General features: G+C 42.1%; 1 protein-coding gene across 3 annotated transcripts in view; it reads left to right on the forward strand.

The window, feature by feature from the left end:
• Positions 1 to 6,290: 6,290 nt before the first annotated feature.
• LOC308405297 (lamin-A-like) overlaps positions 6,291 to 27,951 on the forward strand; it is a 40,069-nt gene continuing 18,408 nt past the window's right edge. The window contains exons 1-3 of one of the 3 annotated variants that reach the window (XM_080895818.1): positions 6,291 to 6,306; positions 11,528 to 11,742; positions 13,245 to 13,624. In XM_080895818.1, coding sequence (XP_080751944.1) covers positions 13,290 to 13,624 — 335 coding nt within the window. In that variant the 5' untranslated portion in view covers positions 6,291 to 6,306; positions 11,528 to 11,742; positions 13,245 to 13,289. Of the gene's footprint in view, positions 6,307 to 11,522; positions 11,743 to 12,959; positions 12,984 to 13,244; positions 13,625 to 27,951 lie in introns of those variants that run through there. The other 2 variants (XM_080895819.1, XM_080895820.1) reach the window with 2 other exon arrangements.

Consider the following 27,951-nt stretch of genomic DNA (forward strand, 5'->3'; position numbering starts at 1 on the left):
TGATGGCGTGATCTATGAAGGACCACAGTGTAGGCCCAGGGGGTCTGCTCCCAATCCCCACCCTTTGGAGAACGCTGAGGATTGGGTGAGAACGAGGCTGTGATGGAGAAAAGCACCCACACGAGGACCAGCCTTTCAATGAGCGTCCAGGAGGTCGTCTGGCTCCATTAAAAGGGGTCTGCTGGGAGTCCAGAGCCCCAATCAATAAAAAGCATGGATCTGGGATAGTGTTTCCCCCCCCCCAACATCCACACACCCATCTCTGCCTGAATGTGTGAGTCTGGGTGTTGCCCACTGGTGATGCTGTTGTATCACATAATCTTTATGACCCTAAACGAAATCTTCTCTGGCTCTGAATGGACCGCAGCAGGTCGAGATTTCATTCACATCTTTCAGCTGTAGGCTACAATTGTCATTTGTCCTTTTGTGCTTGCGTGTGTGTGTGTGCATTTGCTACAGGATACTTGTGAAACCCAGAGTGCTGAGGTCATGTTACTTGCACATAAAAAAACTCAGTGATTTTGACCATCTGTTCGTCACAGTAGTGCTGTTTCTCCTTTTTCCTTTTTTCCTCCCTGTGCTTAATGAAAGGCTGACTGGCATGTTTGGGGAGATGCTGTGGTTTTGTGTGCTGCACACCCATCTCTTTGTCCAAGAGCTCATGCAAATATTGCTTTCACCTATGGACAGTATCTGTCTCTCTCGGAGGACGAGCTTAAAAGGCTGTAAAGACATGTCCGAGAATCCCTAAAGGACATCCCTTTGACTTCCACGGCCAGATGTCCTTTTCAAGACTTTTCTGGTGCCCCGCTGTCACTTGAATGAGGCTTCTGCGAGCACAAAGGGACATGTTGGCTAAGCACCACGTGCTGATGCCACAGTGAACGGGCACTCTGGGATGATGTAAGACCTCATGCAAATGATACCACATCTTGTGTTCATAAGCCAACGAGAGCCCTGAAGACGATCAGCTGAATAAATAACATGCTAAATGTAGAGGCTACTCTTCCCTGCTTTATTCTTTTTTTGTAAGTTTTCTTTACGCGTCTGCTAATTTGTGTGTTTTTTTTGAGAGCAGGCAATGCTGCAGCAGGTCTGTACGTGTAGCATTGAAATACTGGTGTCCAATAAATCCAAACAAACCAAGACAACCAAAACAACTCTGAGGAGGCTTGAGTTCTTTGAAGATAATTACTGTAAAATTCCCTTATAGAGAAATAGTTTAAAACCTTTCAAAATTGACTAAACCGATTTACAGAGGCGACAGCTGCGACCTCAGAAATATCTGCGTTACTGCTGCAACACCACTTTGTACCAAAAGATGGCGCAGTGAGTCAGTTTAGACTTTTTTTTTAAACACAAACAGTCATAAAGAGCACATTATTTTTTTTAACACCTGGGAAAAGAAAAAGCATGTTGATGAAATTGGGGCAGCTCAAAGGAAACGTCAACAATTAAACAGCAGCACGCAGACAGACTTCTGAAGGCACCTGCTACTAACACGCTGCCACCTGGTGGTGAGAAATAGAACATTTTGTAGAGGGTAACTACAAAAAGTAGCTTTGTGTTCATAAATATTGGTTTATTTAGTTTTTTTAATTTATTTAGAATAAAATAATATTATGACCCTCCCACTTAAAAAATGAGTCTGTGATGCATCTTTGGACGTTTGTGGTAATTTAGCTGTAAAATTGTGTGGTTGCTGCTCAGGACTTGAACTTGAAATCAGTCTCATTTAAATTGGATCAAGTTAAAATGGAAGTTTTTATTTGTTCTTTTGTGCTACTTTTTATTTTTTGCAGTGCTCTGGGATTTATTCAGTGAGCAGTGTGACACACAAGTAGCCAACAAAATTATTATTGATTCATATGTCAGTTATTTTTATTACCAGTTAATCATTTAGCCTTCCACAGCTTCACTAAAAGTGTTTGTTTTGTCCAACAAATTGTCCAGAACCCAACGAGTGTTTCAGCCTTCCCGTGTACACAGCAGACTTTATTTCTATCTGCAATCACAAAAGTGCAAATCAATCACAAAAGTATTGTACAGTCATCTCACCTGCTGTGAAAAGCTTACATGCATAATGAAGCTGTTGACCGGCACACACATACACACCTCTGTCAACGAACACACTGGGGATGCTGTGATTGGGAGAGCTGGTGTCAGCTGGGAATATGAGTCAGGTTAGTATGACTTCATTTCTTTTTACGGGTATTAGGTCATCTCTCTGCCTCACTTTCCCCTATTTCCACCCCCTTCCCTCTTGCCTCTCCCCTCCCCTCGTCTGTGTGTCTAATCATATTGATGCTGTACAGCTAGTGACACGCCTAGTGATGAGTAAGGCTCACCTCACCGCTCGCTTCCCGTATGGCAGTGATCTCACAGAGCGCTTTGAACTCAGGAGCCCTGCTTGGCCTTCTTGTGATTCTTGGCATTAATGTCTCATTTTATTGAATGTATTGCAGACAGCTGGGTGATTTGGATATTGCTTTTACTGTTCACAATGAAAGATTGTACTTTTTAATCTGCAGAAGGGCAGAGTCACAAACTGGGTCAAATTTCATTAAAAATGATGATGGCTTGATACAAATAAAATGTCTCACGTCGGATGGCTCTCAAGTTGAAGCTTGAATGCACTTTAACATTTATTCAAGGGTAAAATGAAAAGTCTATGAATTGTAAAGGGATCTATTATGCATTTCCTTATTTTCTGTCGCATAGATACTGATATAAGGAGGATGCTCATATTCAGTTTTATTTATATAACACCAAATTATGACAATGGTTGCCTTCATATTGCAAGGTATGTAAGCCATGTTTCATATCTACAGTAATAGATATGAAGAATAGTTAAATGTGAGGATAAATCATCCCTGTGAGCCCAAAGCTCAGACTGCTCTACACACTCACTTTCAGATATTTTCTCCATTCTTTCATTTCAGGTCTCAGAGAGTGAATACCCCCGTCAGGCAGGTAGCTCAGGCGGTGAGCACAGAAGCCCAAATCACCTGATGTTTGCTTTATTTTTTTGAGAGTGGCAGCCAATCAGAAGAAAATGAGCTTAGAGGAAGCATGAAGGAAGCTGCAACACAGGATGAGACGAGTGACTGCATGAGTGGCACAGTACAAGAAAATAAAGGATCATACAAAGTAACTCACTGGCTTCCATCTTCTTAACTGCTGGTTTTTCTTACGGATCTTTGATAGTTAACAGAGGTGATCAAGCCTTTGTCATTAATCAAAGAAAAACTTGAACTTGAACAGAAGACATTTATGGATGTTTGATATGTGGCAGTTTTTTTTATGATCTCCTGTTGAGCAGTTTTTTAATGATCTTATTTTGGACGTATTTAATTATGGAGCAGTCTGATTATGGTGTGGTTAACGCTGTCATCTCGTCTGTCCCCGTGTGAACCTCCCGGTTGGGTGGGGCCTTTCTGTGTACAGTTTGCATGTCCGCCTTGTTGCTGCAGGAGTTTCCTTCCTCAGTCCAAAGACGTGCTTTGCAGGTTTGCTGATGAGTCTAACGTGGACGCGCAGGTGTGTGTTTTGTCTGCGATGGACTGATGACCTGCCCAGGATGCACCCCACCTTTTGCCCCCCCCACCTGAATTCTTGTTAATCTTATTAATAAAAGTGTCATAACTCTTCCATTTAATACTTCCATTTAACCTAACAAGTACTTTTAAACTGGAAATTGTTGAATATTTTATTAATAAAAATGATTTTCAGTGCTTTCTGGATTCAACTATATTATTTATAAATAATTTATTTGAATTAATATAACTAATATGCCACCCATAAGGTACAGCATTAAGACCAGAGGAGTCTACATCACAGTGTCACGATGCGTTCGAGTGACCCAGAGTCCTATTCCATCATTTATGAACGTTACAGATGTAAACAAACCATTTACAGCTCAGTAACATAGGTCATGTAAAATTCATGCTCAGCCGTTACATAATGATAAGCAAACCCACCAAGAGCTCTGTAGAATATCTTTCGGCAGTACACTCGAGTTGTTTTTAATTTGTGTTTTTTTGTTTGTATTTAGAACAAGTTTGGGATCGCAGGGAATTAAACTGACTGCAACATTCAACTGGGCCATCTGTACAGCTTGATGATGGCAGTCGTGCTGCTATAGTCGCCTTGAGGAAGGCTTGTATGATGCTCCCTGGATGCCACTTTAATTAAATTATCAATTCATGGAAAGCCCGGCACAGGTCAGTGTATCAATCACTAGCAAAGTGGGGTCCATGGAGCTGGGGGGTCCCTGAGGGCTCTCCGGGGGTCCCAAGTGAAATGAAAACCACAGTTATTTAATTCATTAAAAGTGTATTGCTAACCGCTGTAGTAACAGGTGTATGAAGTGTGATGTGAAGTAATTTTACCTGAGCATCAGCTTCAGTCCAAAACAAGCTTCAGTGGGATCCTGTGTGGAAAAAGAATCGGGGCCATTTCAAGTTTTGAAAAAAAAAAGAGATTTTGAGGTATTAAAGATTTGTTTTGCCATCTAATATTTTACTTTAAACTTACAGCAACGTAATCTTGGCTTTTTGGGTCTAAACAGGCCTAATATGATGCCTGACAGTAAAAATGTGAACGACACAAAAAAGTAACATGTTCAGATACACAGCAGCAAAGTGATTACTTTAAAGTGTACGTTTATTTGAAAACCACTGGGTTAACTTGTTTTTTCACTGGCACTCCAACCATCTGGCCTCTTGCAGTAAATTGAGTTTACATCACTCTCATATCACAGCATAACTACAGTACAAGCACTTTCTATTTTGCTTGTGTCACTGTTGGAGATGAATTCAGAAATTAAGGCAGCACTTAAACACAAACATAAAGCACAACATCCTGCAGACTCTCATTAATCTTTAAAACCTGAACTCAGTGGTGCTATCATCAGCTGTTCAGCAGGAGGAGAAGAAAAAAGCCATCCGTGCTCTGGGAGCGATGTTTGCATGGGCTATTCCAGGAACAAGAAACGTGACTCGAGTAAAAGTCATGTCCTCATTTAAATACTAGCATACACATCATTTCAAAATGTACTTAAAGTACTTAAAATAAAACCATGTATATCACTTTGTTGTTGCAGCTTGACTGTTTTAATCACATACAACGCTCGGTAGCTTTGTCTACAATAACCCAGCACCATGTATTAGCAGAATCATAGTTTAAAATCATTAAAATACATGGCAGGGAGTACACAGTGCAAGGAATTCATCCAAAATATATTGGATTAGAGGAGGATAGCAGCATAATATACAGAAACAGAGTAGCCATGCTCTCAGCACTACTCTGCTCTAGTTACCTTAGTGGGGGGCACCATGAGGGGGCTGTGCCACCCCTCATGCCGGCCCTCTGGACACACCCCTGTTCCGTACCCCCAGTATTAGTCACCCCATACACACATGTGGTTTATTTTCTCCAAACATTCCTCGCTCGATTGAAGCCCTCACCAGCTAAAAATACTGTCACTACCGAAGCGTTAATCATGGTCGCCAGGTGGCGCCTGCAGGCTGCATTGTAATTAGCGGAGATTGGCAGCCTAATCAAGTGTGTGGATCTGCAGGTGGCTGCTGGCCCGGGTCGACTCGACTCGGAGCTCCGCGGCTCTCCGATTTGTTCAAAGGAAACGCGTCCCAGCGGATGATATCGCGATTAACTGGGACTGGCGACATTTGGAAAGGTCACCCGTGAGCGCAGAGACAGGAGACGCGTTTTAAAGCGCTGCAGAAGAAAAGGCAGAAGAAGACGAAGGTAGGACGGAGAGCTGAATGTGTTTCAGCTGGAAGATGAAATGTTTATTCTGCTTCTTATAGTTTCTAACAGGGAGCAGGCAGAGAGTTCAATCAGTGCATGAACTCCGTGACCCATGCTGACAGTTTCCATTCAGTGTGTCAGCCAGTGGATGGCGTGGATGTGCTGTGCTTGTGAATGACTTCAGTGGAAGGCTGTGGGGTTCTATTTATGTCATATGTACTAAGTGGTAGCAGGGGGCGCCAGAGAGGCACAGAGTGAGAGCGTCCTCATAACTCGTGACGAAAGCATGCATGTACACCGAGTGAGCGCTTTGTTAGAAACCACATTAGAATCAGCCAATCACGCGGCAGCAGAGCGGTGCGCGACACCCGCTTCGCCCAATGATGACATCATACTCCAGAAAATAGGAATAAATGTGAGGTTTGTGTCAGCTGTCCTGGTTTGAGTTTTACTGAACCTGTTGATCACCCGGGACTTCCGGAAAATCTGCACTCATACTGATGCTCAGAAAACAGAAGCCACACAGGTTTACCGGTAACCGAAGTCAATATCGATTGTTCAGTTTTGTTATTTGTTTCTCGACGTGAACCGGGGAAATCCCAAAGAAATCCACGCTGTGAAATCAGTCAGAATCAGAATACTTTATTAATCACGGTGTGTGGGTGAGGTGGAGGGATAAATGAAAATATCAATATGATGTAAAATATGAAGCTAGAAAAATGTAAGCAACATATATGAAAATACGTTTAAAAAGGGCCACATTCAAGGTACAGTAAGTTAAAATAAATACTCCAAAGTTTAATGATACTACAGACAATAAACACAAGATATGGCGAGTCTAAACAGTCCAGATGTCATAGTGGGTAGTTGTAACGTTTGATGGCTCCTGGCAGGAATGAGTTCCTGTGCCATTCTCTGCATCAGGATGAACACAGAGTACTTGTAAGCCTCCGGTGTCTGCACATGGAAACGGTGCCAATAGAGCTGTAATTCTCTTAATGTCCACAAACAGCTGAAGACTGTTCTGGTTGTACTATGTATTACAGTTACCCACCACAGCCCCGTGCTCCTTGCTTCTGATACGTAACACTGCTGCAGAGTTCAGGAGACTGCTGAAGATGTAGCTGAAGTCTGCAATGTAGAGGCTGAAGAGGAAGGGGGGGATGAAGACCTCAGTCAACTCCAACTCAGGGTCGGCAGGTGAACTGGTCCAGGATGAGGCTCTGCAGGGTCTTCATGATGTGTGATATTGTGTTTGGGCCGATTCCTGATTTTTAAAAAGACGGCTTGTCAGAGACAAATATCAACTCTATTTTAGAAGCAGCTCATTGCACAGTCTGTTTGGAGAGAGTTTAATCCAGGACATTTTGTTACAGCTATAATTTACAGATTTTTCCTGAATGACTCACACAGGCAGTCGCAAAGAGGCTATTTTGAAAAGCAGACAGCTAAAAAGATATACTGTGTTTGTGAGAGCGAGTGTGTGTGCGCGGACTTGTTTTTGTGGCTGTGCAGCACAGGGAGTGTGTTGCAGCTTTCTTGAGAATCATTCCTCCGTGAAATTAAATAGAAACTTGTTCAGTCATCTTTGTGAGAGCCAGTTTAAGTCTTAGACCGTGAGAGAGATTACATATTGTAAAACTGACAACTTTTTGTCCAGCTCTCGTTTTTCCACATCCATTCAAACACCTGTTTGAGGCTTAACGCTTCATTTTAGGGTTATATTTGAGGTTGGGATAAGCGTTTGGAAGCTAAATGAGATGGTGAAACCTTGAGTTGAGAGGCAGTCCAACAAGCCCGGCTGTATTTTAAACGAGTCCTTCTTTCTACACAGAGTGGAGCAGGCTGGACTCATTGTAGGAGAAACACTGGTAACAGAGAACAAATTCAGGATAAAATGCTGAAAACACTGTTGTGGAAACACTTCTGTGCACATTTCATGATGAATATACAGAGCGACAAGAAGGCAGTGTATATTGAAAACAGCTCTTTCATTTGTCTGACTGAATTTGAATCTGTTTTCAGTGAACATACAGATGCTTTTTCTGCTGCATCATGAACGTGCACTTTTTTCATTGAAACCATGTTACAATGGGATCTTTCGTGGCAGGAGGATGGAGGGGATCATGGCCCTCGTAGTTTACTGTACATGCAGGCATGTGATTATTTAAGTACGTCTGATTACGTTTACATCAGCTTAACTAAAAGAACGATTTATGTGTTCTACGTTGTTAAAAGTGTAGAACATAAAATTAATGAAATGATGGTACATCTGTACTGTAAGAACAGTGAAGTATGGGACTAATTCTGCTGGTAACAGGAGACACTGTTGTAAAGCTGTTGGTGGAAACACATGTGACTCCATAGCAAGATTTTCTGTTGTTGTTGTTCCCACGGTGACAGAAATGTCCATTGTAGACATCAGGTTGTTAAGTCTGCAGTAGTTGAGGATTATTCAGCCTCCAAGCGACTTGTGTGTCATCTGCAGTTTCCCCGGTGGAGTTTTACTTCCTCATGTTGCTGATTGAAATAATGAGTCAAGCTTTTGATCTTCCTGGTGGTTTCTATCTGTTTAGAATACTCCCTCATCAGAGATGGCGCATCGTGTTTCCCGTCTCGGCAATATTTTTTTCACATCTCCAGCACACTGTGAAAAATCACGAGGCGAATTTACATAAGACTGAAGGCTTTCAGATAATTTGCACGCTAAGCAAAACAGAGGCTCATAAAGAAACAACTGTTTGACATGACGCTGATGTTGCACTGTAGTTGTAAACAAAATGTCAAACTAACGTTCAGCTTTGCCTTAAAAGATTTGAAAAAATGAATTTAGATAAATATTATTCTATTTCCAGGCTCGTCTACGCTGGATAGAAACATTAGGCACCAGTCTTCTGTTAATGATTCAGGCAAAAATAGGAAGATGAACAATGATCTCTTAAGCAGCAGAGATGACGTCAGACTGTATGTAAAAGATGGACACGATGATGTGACATGCTGGTCCTTAAAGCACTGAGTGAGAATTTGTCTTCGTTTTCTTTTTAATGTGTCCAAATGTGGTTTGACCACATTTAAAAACAAATGTAGCGTCATCAGCCGAGTCAGCAAGCTCAGTTACTGAGGTGCATCCTAGACTGTGTGGGTGCGTATAGTTGCCAATTAGCCTTAACGGGCTAATAAATGCTAGAATTTTACAAGCACAGGTGCTTTGTACAATTTTCAAGTATTTCAATCAAAATGCTGTAAAATGTAGCAAACATGTCCCTGAAAATGCAAACTTTCAGCTTCAAAATGATGTAACCAGGTTATGAAAATGAAGCGTACAGTCAAGGATATTTTCTGGGTGAGGGATTTTTGGCTAAAAAAACAAACAATATAAAATATGTGTGGTTATTTTTCATTATCTTAAACGTGCACAATCCAAGACGTGCTCCGCAGGTAGTGCGATTAAAAAAAAAAAAAACCCCAGGAAGCATTAGTGTGTACTGCTGTGCATGTTTTATGCGTTCCTCAGTTGGAGGAACAGGAATGAAAACGATCTAGTAGCTTTCCTTTCGTTCCCATGCCAGATTTTCTCTGGTTCAAATTCTTCTTCATTGCTGCTCTTTTCTCCTAGCAGAGCAGTAAGTCAGTAGCTCAGGATGGGGAAATATAATGTCAGGATTGCACAATGGGACGGCACGCCTTGTGGGTTTCTTTCTGTCTTTGTGTGTGCGCCTGCATGGAATGCGGTGAGGGTAGAAAAGGAGAGCGCGAGTGAGTAAAGTCTGGGGGGGAAAGCTGACTGATAACATATTGTTCTGTACTTGTTTTGGCTGCTGAGTTGCATCCCGGTCTGTCATGCTAGCTCCTGTTTTTGGACTTGATGAATGCATCTGGGAATCAAACTGTGCACCAGTCAGCGGCTGAGGGGATGAAGGCTTAAATGCTTTGGGTGTGCTTTACTGGGCGTAAACATGATGGTTTGTCCAAACCACATTTATAAAAGAATAGTGTCATCTGTTTGTATTACATAGACTGTATATGTAAGATGGAGGCACTTAATTACTGTGACATAACTGAAATAGATAAAAAGCTAAGATTACCAGAGATGGGGCTTCAGGGTGGTCTGTGAGTACAATTAACTGCTAAGTGAGTCATGTATTTTTTTTCTTCATACATTAAAAATTCTCCTAAATGTCCTGACACCACATTTACTTAAGAAATTAACTCATAGCCCCATAAATAAGATATTTAACAATGTCCGCTGTACCATTAATGAGTTTTGAGGCTTGTTCACACACACACGGGGTTAAATCTGATCCAGTGCTGGTACCTGCACATGTGCAAAGGAGCACATTACACAGTTATTTTTGACTTGCTCATAGACGCTGAAAAGAAGTTGATGAAATTGCTACATGTGAACTTTCACTTAGAAAACATTAGGTTTGTTTTCAAGTATTAACAAGCTGAGAATTTTGTAAGATTTTGAAATTGTAAGTGCTTATCAGTCACCCATCTCCAGATTTGTTCTGGTATGGTGAAAAGAAATTCCAGTTAGGACCTTTTTCTGCTTCGGGGTGCTTTGCTGTCATCATGTTTCCATGTGATGGCATTTTAAATGAGAAATGCTATTATTGTTTGTGCCCTTGAGAAAAGAGTCTTACTGAAAAGCTATCTGGGCTGCCAACCATGCATTCCTATCTTTGTGTGACTTCCATGGAAACATGAGAGCTGAAAAACTTGAAATGTGGACATGATGATGATGATGATGATGAAGAGAAAGAGAAAGAAAAAGGGTTAAAGGAAAGAAGGGCTAAAAATGTGAGCTGTTTGTAGCAGGGACGTGTGACTCAGACTCTGACGGCTGCTTTCCACTGGAAGGCCGCGCTGTAGCCGGGATACTCCCTTAGCTACTGGACCTGCCCCATGCCCAAAAACAGAGGTGCTGTCTTGCCCCCGTCTAACCACATGCGCATACACAGACGCACACATGAATGGACAAACGTTTATTTCCATGGTGAGAAGATGTGTGCACCCACAGAGACACACAGAAAATATCAGAGCTTGATTGGACCTGTGGTACCATTAACTCCACCCCGCCGAAACAAATATAAGTCCAGATGAGCTCCGGATTGAGTGTCAGACTTTTAGCTTGTCAAGATGCCTTTTGGGAATTATTCTCTTATCATCTGGGGTTATAATATGAGAATTCCCTGGACGTTTTCCTCCTTTAATCCTTTGGATAACCTTGCTGAAAGGCTATTTTTCTGCCATGGGTAAAACGAGAACTGTGGACAGGTGATGAATCATATGCATGTACTCTGGATTAGTTTCATTGCCTGTGTTTATGGTGCGTTACAAGGGCTCAAGGTCACCTCTGCGTCGTTCTGCAGCAGGATTTCTTGATGTAACTGGAATTCTTCATTCATGTCTTTGGCCTTTCAGCTTGAAATAATGTGTTCTTCAAATCAGCAGGGAGGAGCAGGGTGTAATCCGCACATTCACACACTTTCACCCACCTGGGAGCTGCTCGGTATCATCAGTGTCGCAGCGTTTTATTGACAGACCACTTGCACCAACTGCTGAGGTCAGTGTGTCTGCGAGGGCTCAGTGTGAGGGGAAAAGAGAAAGGAAAAGATAGGGCCAGTGCAGAGCGAGATAAAGCTCAGCAGCTGCTTTCTGCATGCACACACACACAGTCTGTCCTAGCCTGACTCCTCCTCGCTACCCCACCCTCTTCTCTCTTGTGCTCCCGCCCCGTCTCCCTCTTCAGCGGTAGGTACATGTGCAGTGAGCTTCAGCTACGAAAGCAGTCCAGGGCACGAGCCAAAGGAGCACACACCCACCAGCAGACAGCATTCTTCAACAGATCTGGGACTGCGATCATCTGAGGCACTGAAACCAGCAGATAAACTTCCAGAAAGATCCTGTGCTCGCACTTTTACACCCTTCAGCAGGCTGCAGTCAAAAGGCTCTCACACAGCTAAGGTAAGCTTCAGAGAGTTTCCTCATGTTTGTCTCCTGTGAGGCTTTTTCTTTATGTCTCACTGACACTGCTGCTGTCTGTGCTTCTAGTATACTTGTCATTTTGAGCTGGTTAAACTCGTTCAGTCAGCTGAAAGCTGCTTTCATTTTCCTTTTCTGAGGCATAACTTTGTCAAAGTTGTAGCTCGTTTCAGTGGCTGAAGAGCTGAACATCAGACAGCACCTGTTAATGCTCAGGAGCTGCTTTTGGAAGCTGAAATGATGCTTCATTTATTCAAAGTCAGTCCAGAGAGAGTACTCGTAAGTGTGTGCTCCTGTGGGCGTGTGCATGCATCCCACCCACGTGCATGTTCTCGCGTGCACTTTTGGTAATGAGCGAGAGGGGATGGATGGAAGAGTTTGGTGTGTCCACCCACTCCAATCTGGAGAGCCCATTCCCGCCATTTGGTGGGACAGGCTTGTTAGGCTGTCCCACCATTTGGTGGGACAGGCTTGTTAGGCTGTGAGTGGAGCAACTGCTGACAAGTAGAGTAGTTTTCAGTCTCACCTGTTTGGCCACAGTTACTGATAACAGTGCTGATAAGTCTCGTTGAGAAGTTTCGTCAAAGCCTCATAATTTGATTTGTAGAGCTTCTCCCTTTGCGTGTTTCGTTTGTAAAATTCTCTTATATATGTATGTATTTATTTGTGTGTGGGTGTGGCTTGCTTCCATGCATTTTTATTTTAATTCATTTTGTATACTTTTCCAGTGAACTGTAAGCTCTGAAGCTTTTAAGGTTTCGATGTAACACTCCTCATATTGGGATGGATACTTGTCCATATCAGGGCATCCTGCAGCAATCGTTTAGATTATGAGTCAACACTTTGGAATTATATTGAGCGCTGTTGCTAGTGGCTGTGGGCAAAATGATCACCACTGAACATTCTGATCTCTAAACAAATAAAAGCATTTTTTACCAGAGTCTCTGTGGATGGCAGAGCAGCATGGTAATGCCTTGTTTTAGTGTCCCTGGTTACAACTGCATATTTTCACTGTAATTATGAGAGTGTTTACAGCCTTGCAAAAGGTATGTGGGTTGGTCTTTGTGGGAAATGTGTTGAGCAAGCTGCGTAAAGTGGTTTAACAGCACCTACAGCAGTTTAATGTAGCTGAAGCAGAGCGGACGGTGAGGTTATCACAGTGGGTTAGTTTGTTTTGGAAATATCGACATGAATGTAAAAGGGAGCAGGAAACAAGTGAAAAGGTAGCTGTGATAAGTTCAGCATTATCTTTTTTAGCATATGCTTCCCAAAAAAATCAAAACGAGTTAATAAAACAAATCTGTGAGCAGATGGAGGACTGGAGGCGGACAGATAAGAATCACTGTGGTGCAAGACTGGAGCCTTTCTTCGCTTTCACCTCAGTTAAAGTTTAACTTGTGATTCAGCCATTAAATCAGTGCAGTGTGTTTCTGTGGAAGGCAACCTTGATACTCTTCTCATTAAGTCTTCCTCCTCTCCCACAGCCAGTGACTCACCCCATCTGCGTCTCTTGCTGAGCCATTATTACCATGGAAACCCCGAGCCAAAAACGCACCAGCCGCAGCGCCGTCTCTCCGGCCCGCATCACCAGGCTGCAGGAGAAGGAGGAGCTGTGCAACCTCAACGACCGGCTGGCCGTGTACATCGACAAGGTGCGCTCCTTGGAGTCGGAGAACGCCGGGCTGCGGTTGCGCATCAGCGAGTCTGAGTCCTCGGTCACCCGTGATCTGTCGGGCATCAAGACGGCCTATGAGACGGAGCTGGCGGATGCCCGCAAGACTCTCGACCAGGTGGCCAAGGAGCGAGCACGCCTGCAGCTGGAGCTCAGCAAGATCAAGGAGGAGCACAAAGAGCTCAAAGCCAGGTAAGAAGAGCAAATGGGTGTGGACTTTCTTCCTAATAGCCAGGAGGGGGCGACTGCCCTGGTTTCAAGAATTGGTCCAGTTGTATAGAAGTCTATGAGAACATGCCCTCACTTTTTTCCCTGTTGTTTATGTTCCCAGTCGCTGATTTTAAGTCCTATTTGATACAGCATCACGCTTGTTGTGGGAATAAATGCCTACTTTGTTACTAACATCTGAGCATGCAGAGTCCTTGTTAGTCAGATCCAAGAAGGACCAAAAATAAATGCTAAAATGCAACCTTCAAAACAAATGTTCAAAAACCAGCTGGTCGGGATAGCTACACCCATTTATCAGACAGTTGCTATTGTACTGACATCACATTGTGGATGTAAACTACACTGTAACTGATTTCATGTGTAAATAAGTTAACATATCAGAAGCACACACTGATGATTTTGTGCATGTGTCATTTCTCTTCAGAGGACAGATGAAAACAAACACTGATGCAGTTTTGCTTCAGAGTCAGGGGAACCACTGGGAATGATCCATAAATCTTTCAAGCAGCAGCACACTGATGATGTAACGTTTATCTGCCGTTGTGTGGGATCTGTGTGGGGGAATTCCCTGACTTTCTGCCAAGTGATTCCACAGTAACTTTGATATGTTCTCGTATTCCTCCTGCTGCATAAGAATGATGCTTTTCAGATTATAGGTCACCAATTTTTACTTTGTGGCGCTGTAAAAAACGATGAATCAGATTGTTATATGGGGACGCGTTAAGGATTCCCTGGCGTTGTTACTGCTGAGCGTCAGCCAGCGCAGGTTTGTCTTCTTTTAAAATATGTCTTCAAACCCTGTCGGTGTGTCTCGTAGCAGCTGGTTAAACTACAGTGAATGTGATGTGAACGTGTGGATGCAGCTGCTGTGATTTTACCTTTTGTGCTGCAATACTTTGAATTCACACCCTGTGTTGCATGAACAGCTGAGGAGATGCAACACCCTGTCGTCTGTGGAATGCGGTGTGAGATGTGCAGCCAGATCCAACATCAGGGTTGTAAATGTCATTCCTGAGTTTGTCAGTTTTCAGGTGCAGTCATGTCACTTCAGTCCCCGTTGAAGGAAAGGACACACCTCCAGGCAAACAGGCTGAACACAGCCTGCTCTGCTGAGCTGGAATCACTGTCCCCGTGACAGAATGTCGACTCACAGCTTTACACACGGCGAGATTACTTTGCACAGGTGCATGAAGACTTTAGAGTTTTGGCATTTGTGAATTGAGTTCGTACTGAAGCATGAAATTGAATGAAAATGCAGTCTAATTTTACTGTTTTTGTTTTGTTAAATTCTGTTGCGTGGTGGAAGTGAAGAACACGCATGTCTGTCATTCATCCTTTATTTGAAACTTTCAAAGCACAGGAGGAATGGTGGACAATGAACCAAACCACTGTGAGGCACATGAGAGGGAGTCATTATTTCAAAACTTACACAACTCTGTACTAAAATGAAGAGTTTTCTGTACATATTGGTATATTATTTAGCATTTTGTCATATTTACAATGATGCATTGAGCAAACGGTATCCATGGCTGCTTGTTCCCAGATACTAATCAAGCTAGGCTACAGCATTCGTCACTACATCTAAATGAGGTTAGGAAGCGGAATGGAAACGGTTCCATTACAGTAGGTGGTTGACGCTGCATTCATTATTTGAAAACAACATTTAGAGGAAACCCTGTGTGTAGCTTGGCATGCAGGCTGGTGTTATTGGAGGAGTGTTGGAGCCGAGGCCACATTATCAAGCAGCTCTAACAGCTTCAGCTAGCTGAGGAGCTATTAGGATTGTGAGCAGATTTTTCCCCCTGTAAGTCGCCCCGAGTCCACAAAATTTCCGACTCGGTGCCTTACTGAATGTCTGCGCGTCTTCAGATGTTGGGGGAGTCTGTCGGCAGATCAGACTCGGCCAGCAGTGCTGCCCAGGAATGTGTTGGCAGCAAAGTTCATGTTAGAGAAAGAGAAAATGCAAAATACCGACTCGCTGCACTCTAATTCTTTACAGTCAGCACTTTGTTTCCTGATTGTTCCTCAAACCAAAATCATTTTTTCAGGAATAAAGTAGCTGCGTTTTCACGTGTGTGTGTGTGTGTGTGTGTGTGTGTGTGTGTGTGTGTGTGTGTGTGTGTGTGTGTGTGTGTGTGTGTGTGTGTGTGTGACCACAAATTTAATGACTCCTTTGATCTGATTAGTTGCTAATTGCTTCCTTTTCAAAGACTTGACGTTTTATTGCATCTGAACCAGAGATGGGCAGTAACGTGTTACTGTAATCCGATTACTTTTTTCAAGTAACGAGTAAAGTAAGGGATTACTATTGTAAAAAATGGTAATTGGATTACTGTTACTTTCCTGTAAGCACGTTGCATTACTGTGTTACTAAAGCCGTGGGGGTTGTTTTTTTTTTTTGTTTTTTTTCTTTGCGAGAGTGTCTCATGACAGTGACGTAAGCGAGTGCGACGTTCGTAGCAACAGCTGTGTGCAGATCAACAATGGATCATATATCGATTGCGGGAGAGAGTATGAGCTGCAGTGTTTAAAGCGTGGAAGTACTGACCTTACTTTGAGTTTGAGTCCATAAAAAGTGACAAAAACATTAGCGTCCGTTGTTCACTTCATGAGAAGAAAACTTCTTTTTACAGCGAAAAACCGCTAAACTTGATTACATTTTGTATGATGGATTATGCAGAAGAAGTAGAATTGGGCTGAAAGATCTATCGCTTTATCAGCTATTCAGGTTGTAAATCATGTTTTTAAAAAGTAACTAATTACTTTTGAAAATAAGTAATCAGTAAAGTAACGGGATTACTTTTTCCAAGTAACTTGACCAACACTGATCTGAACTATGAAACAGTGTGACTGTGGGTGTGGCCTGAGCTGCCGGCTCACTACAAAGAGAAACAAGAACAAGGCTGAAAGTTTCCTCCACACCATGCGTGACTGGTGTCCTTGAGTCTAGTAGAATATCTACATCAATGATTTTCTGATGTGTGTCTCCCTTTTTTCCCTTATTTTTATTTGATGTATGTTTGTAGAAATATGTCTACAAATGCAAGTTTTTCTGAATCCAGTTCCATATAAACTCCCAAAGTTTGGGAGCACATCAGGTCTCGGCTGGGTCCTGTTGAAACGTTTCACACAAGTCCCTTCTTAAGTTTTTAAAAAATCCTGCTAAAAGGAAAAATAAGCACACAAATCAATCGGCTAACCTCCACAGCAGCGGTAATATAAGATCCATAACTCTGCGAGAAATGCGTCTTTAGTGTGGCTTACCTTTCTTTGAGTGGTCCTAAGCTCATCAGCTTAATACATATTGCATTCAGCAGTCTTTGCCTTATCACGGTGCTTCTTGCCTGCAGGAGCAACCACGGCTCCCACAGCAGTTTTACTTTCCTAAGGAGGCAGATTCTTTTGATGCATGTGTGCTGGAGTCACTCAGTCCGGCTTGAGCTGCCTTTATCTGCTAGACTTTAAGTGGCGTGTTTGCTGTTTGGTTTCCATGGTGCTGTGGGAGCCTTGGCTCGGCTGTGTGACGGGGTTGTGACTCAGAGCCTTTTTTCAAGGCCTCTGGAATGGGCTGAGTGGACTCTCTGTGACGGGAAGTCGGCTTTATTAACCCTTTACAGCCGATCGGAGCGGGCACGCTCTGTTTTGCGTAACTATTTTTAAATCCCGGTAGCTCTGAAACCAAGTAAGCTAGCGCAATAATTTTTTTTGCATATGAAACTGGAGGAGTTGTACTTACATCTTATGCCATCAGCTTGTCCTCGGTCACAGTTTCCTTCCACATATAGCTTTGCAAAAACTGCATAAAAATCACTTGCAGCAACAAAAACATGATATTCCAGAAACACGCTTCGCCGATCCATCAGCTGTTTGTAACACTTCCTACGTCCATCAGCGCGAACTATCACATGACCGCATGACCTGCCCGAAACCGGAAGTGACGTCATTTTGCGGAAATGTAGTTTTTTACGATCGGGGCCTTATGAGCTTGTGTTTTACTTGTTATGTGTTTTAAAAAGTTATGTTTGACTTTATGACTTTCTGTGTCGTTTCTGGGATGCTTAAGACTCATATTGCACTGCTGGAAATAGTTTATTTTGATGCATATGCTGTTATTTTGCAAATTTGCACTATAATATTTATTTTCGTTTTTCCTGCAGTATATAAAAATTGGTGTATTTCAAAAATAAAACTATGAAGACACTCAAAATAAATTTCCTGTGGTGGGAAACTAGTTTGTGTAACTTTTTTGTATTTACAGTTTTGAGGGATAAACCTCTTAAATTTCTCTAACTAGAAATATATGTTAAAAAAACAAAAACGATTTTCAATTTTTTTGTAGTTTATTGCACTTTTTTGCAATTTATGTAATTACTATGCACCTAATGCAGACATATTATTAAAGTTTGGGCTATAATGGTTGTATTGATGTATAGCAACTTGAAATGCTCCCAAAAATGGCTCCACAGCATGTAAAAATATAATATAAGCTCTGGCGAACTTGGTTCTATGGTAGGTCTTAAAGGGTTAATACACACCGACGGGCTGCTGTGACGCTGCTGGGCTGAGCGTCAGGCGGCGACAGCAGCAGCAGAACGAACATGCGGCTGTTAAGTCTCACAATGTGTTGACTTTTCGCTGGTGTCCTTGCTTGTTGCTGCCAAACATGACACAGCAACAGGTGGAGCCTTCAGTGCAGTTCGGCTGACAGGACACGCCTGTTCAGCCCAAAGGCAGACACACACACGCCTTTGTATGCAGAACAACCGCAGGGGACACATGCTTTCATCCCCTGAAGCGAAGCAACAAGGGGTCAGAACGACAACCTCTCTCATATATAATTTAAAATTGTGGTGAAAAGCAGGTGTGAGGGAAATTTTAAAACAGGTCTAAACTTAAAGCCTGGAGCCACTTGAAATGGCTCAGGTTTGAAAACCAGGCAAAGCTACACTAAAGAGGAGACACGTTACTGTCAAGGTCTTTTTCATTGAATACTTGGAGCACTGCGCCTGCGTTGTCTCACGTAGAGTCTAAAGTGTAGCTGTTTGTATGAGGGTGTTATTGCAGGGTCATTTTTAATCCTTAACCAGGCTGATAAAGGAATTATTGGTCATCATATTACGTTTTATTTTAGCTTTGTGCTGCTATGCAAACTACACTAATCTAAGCATTTATATAATAAGCTCTTTATTTATAGACGACCTCTCAAAATCCACAGTACAAAGTGTTTCACAGGGGCAACAAAATACAGTCATCGACCCTGAGGTTAGATATCCACGATTATCCCCTTGAACTTCGATTATCCATTAAAAGATTGCTTCAGAATGCCATTCAAGTGGAAACTGACAAGACAAACACTGGAATTGTGTTTTAACACTGAACAGCAGAAGGCTCTGAGTTAAGTTGAAGCGTCAGGTCTTTGGTCTGCTGCAGGAAAACACAAAGAGGGAATTTTGTACTGTGGATTTAAACTTAAGTGAATGAAACCTCATATAAAGCTCATATTTACTAATGATTACTCACCACAATACGAAGGCTCTTCTCCTGTATTGCTGTAAGAGCAGGAGAAGTTATTACAGCCAACAAAACCATTTTTCAGTGTTTATATGGAAACAACTTTAAATACTGTCAACTGTAATGATGTAAGGTTTATATTCACCCATCGGCCACGACACTAAAGAAACACCACCTAATATTGTCCCAACATAATAGCATTAACACAGGATCTCTGGGCGTGTCCTTTGGTTTTAGTGTGGAGTGAAATGGAAATGAAAAGTAAATCCAAGTGTGGAGGAAAGAAATTAAACTAGAAAAAATAATAAATAAATGCACTGACTCTGCATGCACAGGCTTGAGTGTTGTGATTGTAGCTGTAGCATTATGCCAGCATAACCAGCAGCCATTTTTAACAGACGTTTTAAAACACTCAACTTTGAGCTGCTCAGACACCAGTGCAGCATTTGAAAGTAAATAGCTAAGTCCTTTTTCAGGATCAGACACAAAGCAGGGATTTTCCATGGAGGAGTTTGCCCCACCTGTCTGAACGATGTGCGTGAAGGTGTGGCAGACACTGATGAAGCGCTCAGACTTCTTTTTTTCTTCTGCAGTCTGTTGAAACGGTACAAAAATCAATTAAATATACTGTAGCAGACGTGGCTGAGCACGTCTAGGAGCAGCTGCAGACTGAAAGGCAGTACAATACAAAGATGCAGCAGATGCACTAACACTGCATTCATGGACTGATGTGCAATGTTGAGCGCAACTATGACAGAACGGCTATCAGACTGCACTGCAGGAAATGCACTTATCACATCACACATCCCATTTCCTCAACTGTGAATACTTTCTTTTACAATTTGCCTACTGTATTATGAACTATGACTTGCGCATGTTTCAGACATTTGTTATGTTTATGGTCAGTTTTAGGCGTTTGTTTATTTTCTGATAAACTAAATTTCCTTGTTACGCTTCATTTAGATTCAAAGCTGTATTTACTGCAGTCCGGCGCTGTTGTTTCCCCCTGTGCAACATGTCACATAGCTGCACAGTACATGCCAGCACCCTGAGCAACAACAGTGTGATAAACAGAAGCTTTTCAATATCTGACCAAACTCTCTCCTGTGAGGAGAAAACGAGAAGTGAAAGGGGGAGCCCGCTCAAGTATCGGACGTCATAGGAAGCCGTCTAATATTAGTCACAGCTTGAGTTCGCGTGAGTAAAGTTTCTATATTTATCTCGGGGTAAATTCTAAACCTGTCGCTAAGGTAACGTGTTATACATCCGCTCTATTAATGGGTGATGGTGTGTAACAGGAGGATCCATTCAAGCTGCTCCTGTCAGCTTTGTTGAGATAAAATGTTTGCTGGAAAAGTTCCTTCCTAAAATGGAAAAGAGCATCTGTTCCAGATCATTCAGCCTTTCAGGGCCTTTAATTTCTTTAGTTGTCTGCTTGAAACACCATCATTAAGCTATTGGTTTGCTGAATGAGCAGGAGCCTGTCAGGAGGCTCGTGCGGTGGAAGATGTATTTTTTTATTTGATTCTAAGAATTAAATGTGGAGAATAAGTTTTATTTTGATTTTATAGTCAAACCTAATAAAAAAAAATCATCATTAAATCATATTTTTCATTAACAAGTAGAGAATGAAGCCAGTCGGTGATGTGTTGAACACAGCAGTTTTCCTTTCTCAACATTTTTGACTTTATTCTCAAAATAAAAATTAAGAAAAATGACAAATCCTTTCAAAAATACAGAAAGTTCTTTTATTTCTTTCATCTTTACTATATTTTCTTTATTATCGTTACTTTAAATGATTTAAATATTAAAAATGTGGATGTTGCGGCTGATTTTTCTCTATATATATTTTCTCAATGTTCCTTGCAATCTCTAAAATGTTCAGCTAAGAAAAATGTTTGAAAGGTTTGAAAATGCACAGTGTAATATAAAAAACCCCAAAACAAAAACCATCAAATGCTTTAAACATTTCTGTTTGCAGTAATTTAAAACTGGGCTTTTACCAAAAGACAAAGGATAAAATTGAAAATTATAATAAGACCCAAAATTCCCCTCCCAACCTCTTAAAGACTGATTATGGAGACTAGTTAATAATGAATGCCATTAATGTGCTGTTATTAGGTTAGAGCAGGATTATTTTATTTTTTAAAAGGGTTTGATGCTCATGTCACTATTTAAATTTCGGGAAAAACCCATTTTGGAGTTCTCGAATGTGTCTGGACACAAAGAGAGAAGCACGAGGTCTGACCTCTTCATTCATAATTGAGTGCATCACCATTACACCATCGCAGCTGCCATTACAAACCATCTCCATCATGAGCTTCAGTAATCACTGCATCAGTGGACCTTTTGTTACAGCAGACATTTTAACTCGTCATATAAAAGAATATAAATGCATTTAATTCTCAAATCCATCTCTCCAGAAACCTTTTTTTCAAAAAAAATACGAAAGGTTTTCCGCTGTATTAAGGCCAGAAGCGGGCAGCGGACCACCATCCAGCACCCGCAGCAGATTTCACTGCTCGATATCTTTTCTCATGTCGTTTGATCACATCCTCCTCTGTTCTTCTGGCTGCCTCGAGGGGAAGCCCTGCGTTCCCTCGTGATGATCTCAGCTTGTATTACGTGACAGCGGACAATCGTCTGTCACACTGAGTCATGCCGGGCAGATAAGAGCTCGGAGAGCAGTCCAGGATTTTGGGTGTCTTCCAGCAGGGATGTAAATTGGATCATGCAGCTCTTTGTGTCGCTGTGTCACAGCTCTGAAGACGCCCCAAAAATGCCCGAGAGTCATAACTCATTTATACCTGAGCTGTCCTAAAGAGACGTAGTCATTGAGGGGCATTTCCATTTAAGCTGACTTCAAACAGCAGGAGTAGCTTTTGATTCATTTTACTTGCTTTAGATTAAGAGATTTGTGTTTTTATTTTTTAGTTTGATTAATCAAGAATACTTTAAACTATGGTTAATCCTGTGTGTTTGACTTGCTTTTTATATTTAGCTGTAAACATTTAAAGTCTATATTCAGCTCTGTCATATTTACACACTCAGGGAAAAGTTGCACATAAAAAGCAGGAGAAACGTCAGCTCTGCCAATAATTTACACTTTCCCTTATTGATTAATCTAAAGTGTTTTTGTTTTTTTTTGTTTTTTTTCATAAATTGGAAAAAGAAAACTTGGGATCCTTTGTGTTTCTGTCATGTTGACTGTTACACTGGTGTATAGACATGCTGACCAAAGTGTCAAATAATGAGCTCAGTGTATGTGTGAGTAACGCTGAGCCAGAAATAATCGAAACACTCCGTTTCAGCAGAGATGGGATATCTCTGATGTGGTCATATTAGACACAGAGCACATTAGCTTCACTCTTACGTTTCAGATCTTGTATTTGTGAGGGGCAGCCAATCAGATGAAGGTTGGTATAAAGGAAGCATGCCCTTAAAAGGGGAAGAGAGCTAAAACGGCTTGGCTGAGGACCTGCACCAAGTATAATGATAAACACGATTAGTTTGAACTGTGAATGATGCAAAGCAGAAGAGTGAAAACACGTCGCTGGAAATGAGCATAATAAGTCACCTTTAGAGGCTTAAAGAGCCCCGAGTAGAGTTTGTAGGTGTGGTTGTTTACAGCCACACTTCCTGTTTTGCTTTTTTTGACTCAGTCTGATTTGGTTGAGGCACTAAAAACTGAATGGTTTCTTTGCGGAAAGATCTTGGTTTGGTTTCAAATACGGCCTGTTACAACATTACCCTTTTGTCCTGCATTTAAACGTGATGCTGACGAGTATTTATGAGCATCCCAGTACTGCCAAGTCTAGTGTGTTGTGGGCTGAAATGAAGGGACAGCTACGCAGTGCCAGCGACTTTGACAAAACCATATTTTATGCTTTAGCAGTGAAATCATTAGTCTCCCAAATCCCTGATATGAAGCTTCATAACTTTTCATTTGAGAAGTAGGAAAATCCCATAAATGTGTAATCGCATAGATCAGAAAAGTGACAAACTTCTTGAAAATTTGCATTTTTTCTGATGCAGATATTCTGCAGATGAAGCTTGTGAGTGCTGGTGGTGTTTTGTTCTCTCGGGCCCTCGCAGAATACTTTGTGATGGAAAACAGATGCAGTAGGCCTGTAAATGTGCTGAACGGCGCTCTACACAGCTCTCTGCTGGCTTTATTGGTGTGTGAGTAATGAGAGACTCGGCCTTGGACTTCAGTGGACCAGAACTTGGTACCAAACTGAGATTTTGGCAGGCTGTCGTACTCTGTGTGTTTTAGTGATGTTTATAGAATGAAAGTTTCCACAGAGCCTGCAGAGGCAGCCAAACCCTCGATGAGTCACTCGCACATGGACAGGCTAAATCGCTTTAAGATGGTGGGACACCAAAGAGTCTCTCGCTCTCTCTCTGTGTCTTTGTGTCTCTAGCTCGCTTTCTCTCTCTGCCCAAAGACTTTCCCGTTGGGACGTAGACTGAGTGGCCGCTCTTCATCCTGCACCGTTCCATTCCCACCTGGTTACTTATGTAACAATGCTTCAGTTTCCAGACCTGTAAAATCTCATTTTCTCTGACATAAATTGGAGCAGTTGTGCTGTATAATCTAAGCAGGGCACTGAGTTTGTGAGGGATCTCGTTCAACTATCAGGCTCATATGTTCTGCATTAACTGCTGCGTTTGTTTATTAGGACTCAGGACTGACTGGAAGCCAAGCTTTGCCATCTTGATTTTGTTTATCTTAGCTTGCAGTGCTCTTATTGTTCAAGAAGCTGACCAGTTTCATTTAAAAGTATCATTAATTGTGTTCCGTATGTGTGAACTGCTTTTGCATTGTTGCGTGTGACAGAAGTGGCCGTTAAATTTTTTTTTTTTACAAACACGATTCTGGCAAACTGGGAAATAGTTTGCATGTTTTGGTTTGTGTTTTGTAACTTGTGGCACATGGGTGTGGCTTGCTAGCATCAGAGTTTACACAATCACTGGAAGCAGAGTTGTTTTTTAGAGCTCACCTGGCACTACTTGAGTCTTCCTGAAGCAAACCCGCCTTTTCTTCCTTTTCTGTCACTTTGATCTGTTGCACACTCACAGCGAGCACTCCTGTGTTTCCTGTCCGACGGTACCAGCCTCTTACTGTTTTGCGTGAGAGCACCCAGTCGCTAGACTCGTCCCACAACCTCAACTTGGTTTTACTCCAAGAATAAATTCTTTCTTTTTTTACCCGCTTAAACGCTAGCACAAGCTACAGAACCCTGACTCATTAAGTCCACATGGGTTTTATTTAGCTCAAAGCTAACGATAGCTGTTTCTGGCGTTTTCGTTGTAAGTCAGTGCAGCTGGAGAAGCAACTAGAAACAGCCTGCTGTTACAACTTGATGCCTATATGAGGCTGAGACTTTTTTCTTTTTACTTAAAATGGGACTCAGCCGGATGATAACTGTCGCACAGTTCGGGCTGGATGCAATAAAGTGTTTGATCGACTTGTTGCAAGAAGTCTTGTGAAGCAGCAGGATAGTCTTGTTTAGTCAAAGCACTTTAACCTGTTGTCAGAATGCCTGCAAGCTAATGAAGGAGGACTGCTGTGATTTTATTAATTTTTTTTTACTTGGAATTCACACGTCTAACAGGTCTGATTAACAGGAAGCGCTGAATAGTAAAGAACATGAACGCTTCTTCGTAATCTTATCTTAAGATCTATTTAGCTTTTTGTTTAATGATGGCTGCAAAAACCCCTGAAAGCAAGGGGCAGAAGAGGCAGTCGTGTACCAGCGTTGCTCTTTATCGTGTGAGTTGTTCTGATTCAACACCAGTGAAGAGTTAGCGTAAAAGCTGACACAAAGAGCAGCGACCAGCATCTGACTCACCCACTGATGAGTCATGTACTAATCGTGCAAAGGGGAACAAGAGGCGTTTCATGTGCTCTTTGGTGTCTGCGGTCTCACACACAGACTTTCTAACAGGCTCTGTCGACGGGCGGGACTCCGCTCTCTTTCTTCATTTGTTGACTGATGGTGTGTTTGAGCTTTAGCGAATGCAAATTTCTGCAGGCACGAATCAGACAAAGCGAGTGCGTGGAACTCATTTCCACGTGCAAATTTTGCTTTGGTGACAGCTCAAACAAAACCAAGTTTGATACGAGAGAACGTCTCTTGGCTCTCTGAAGCCGATTAGCCATGGTCACCATTTGCTTTGCTGTGAAAAAGCAAACACTAAAAGCTCTGTTTCCATCTGCCACATGTGGATGCGAACGGGCGGTCTCTGGCAAAGGCCGCATTGTTGACGGTTTCTGCTGATTTATCCCACACGCACACACACAATCCCTGTCATTGTGTTCTTCATCCCAGAAGAGACACAGGAAACCGTCAAGTACCAGCCTGTTTCACTGAAAAATGCAGCAATAGAAAGTTTCACAAAATGCTGCAGAGCTGACTCGAACCATCAGGCTGAAGGCTGCAGAGTTTTTCTTTGTTGTTTCACAGGCCACACTCGAGGTTCTCTTCAACAACCGTCGTATCTGATATCATCTCAGAGCCTGCAGGGAAACTCTTCTGCTATACGTGTGAACGTGTCAGAACACCGTCTGGTTCCTCACACACGCCAAACCAGTTCAAAGTTGCATTTACATGTCCACAATTAGTGCGTGTTTTAAAAGCGTATAATAAATCAGGCCTCCAGTCCTAACTTTTTACATTGGTTGCACTGGTGCATTTTTCATTTAGGTGTAGCACCACATAGTTTTAGTGCCACAGAGTGGCAGATGAGTGGCAGTAAATGATAGGTGCTGTGTTCGCATTGTTGCCATTTTTACCATATCTGATGTTATGTGATTGTGGTTCAGCTCATTGTGGTTACCTCAGCAGTTCATGTCATGTCTGGGCTGGGCATTTCAGGGACGCGCGTAACGGCCACCACAGCATTTCTGCTGATCTGTAGTTCATTTAAATGAGCAAAATATTTAAGGTTTTGATTTATTTTAAGGATGAGTACAGGATGCGGTTTCACACACACTGCTTCACATCCAGGACGGCCGCCATCATGACAGTCAGTGAGAGACGTAAGGCAGAAGAATGAAATTGTTTATGGGTTGATGGATTATTTGTAATTATAGATTCCAGCTTCTTAAATGTGTGTGGATTTACTGTAATTACCGTTTCTACACTTTAAGTTATTGTGCACAAGACTAGAAATGAAAACAACTCTTTGATGTCTGCTAAAGGCAGAAATCGGGCTTTATTTCGATTTTTACCTGCGTGTTGTTTTGTGCTGGATAACCGAGAAACTGTTTCCTCAGTGATGCGGGAAACTTCAAATGATTTGACTTTGGCCGGGATTCAGCTGGTTGTTGTGATGAGTAAGTCGCCTTTGGAGAATAATTTATGCAGTTAAATTTTGTTTGAACAAAACAATTTATTTATTTTTATTTGTTGCTATTTTAACATTTGACTTCTGAAAGTAAGTCATAACCAAAAGCACATTTGGATACAGGCGCTATAATAAAAAGCGTTTTTATTTTAAAGGCCATTAGCAGAGGATCATGCTGTACTCTGGCATGTTTTCCTGGTGCCTCATTATTCACCAACCTTCCTCTTAGTCACCTTTTCCCCACAGTGCTCTCCACATAAAGTGGCTTTGTGAATTGCTAAACTAAACGTGGTGAAGCTGGAAAAAGGAAACACTGGGCTATAAAAGGAAAAGGGAACATTTTAGATGGCCTATAGGGAATGTGGAAGATCCCCCTCCTCCTGCCCCCCAATTTCTCCTCTGTGTTTGAGCAGTGAGTCATCAGGAAACCCCACCCACACAGACCGTAGCAAGCTTTGCAGAAGGGGGTGTGTCTGTGTTTATATAGCAGCATACCATATAGTTTGGTGGACACTTGCATAAGTTGGCGGTTTAAACAGGGAAAACCTCAGTGGGTTTCCTCCTGCAGCCTCTGATGTGCACGTGTGCAAAGCGCTGAAGCCCCTACTCCTGCAGGGGAGCTGCTCCTGTAAACACTGCAGTCGTAGTGAGCAGCTCCCAGCTGTCGGTGTGTGCACGCTGCTGTCTAAAGCCTCTGCAGCTACTTTACATAGAAGCAATATGTTGGCCAGGTTTCCTGCGAGGAATTTGGAGGGCTTGTGGATATTTTTTTTCTTCAGCACAAATGACAGAAAAATAACATTAAAAAATCTTGTTTTTAGAGTTTAGTAACCGTTTGATTTTGTGTCATTAATTTAAACATGAACACACACAGAGTGTGCTACCAGCAGATGAAAGCCAGACTTTCTGGAAACGGATGTTATGGATTTTTTTTTGTTTTGTTAAATTTTTCCAATACTACAGAAACCACAAATTCAGAACTGTCAGTATGGATGGATGAAAGGGTTGCATGAGGAGGCCCCCAACCTTTTAATCTGATTGTGCGCAGCCAGGAAAATGATCCAGGCTGCCAGATCACTGCAAAGAAGGAAAAACAAAGGCGGCTCAGTTCATGGAGAGATTAGACAATGACGTTGTACAGTCTCAAATATTTTGTCTCTTAAAACAGCACATTCTGCACACATGGGTAACTTGCATTAGCTTTTATTTACTGCTCACCCACCAACTGCCGAAGGAGCCAAATTAAAAGCCAAAAAGTTGTTTTAGCAGCGCTTTAAAGGACATCAGAAGTACAAGTGCGACTTGAAGCCTAGCAGACAGCTAACTCTCACAACCATAATAATGCCTGACTAACCCCAGCTGGGTTATAATTTGTTAATTTTAAAAAAAATTAAAAAATCTCCAGAGCAGCCTCAAGTGGCTGTTGG

This window comes from Rhamphochromis sp. 'chilingali' (assembly GCF_963969265.1).
Source record: "Rhamphochromis sp. 'chilingali' genome assembly, chromosome: 11".
NCBI lineage: Eukaryota > Metazoa > Chordata > Actinopteri > Cichliformes > Cichlidae > Rhamphochromis > Rhamphochromis sp. 'chilingali'.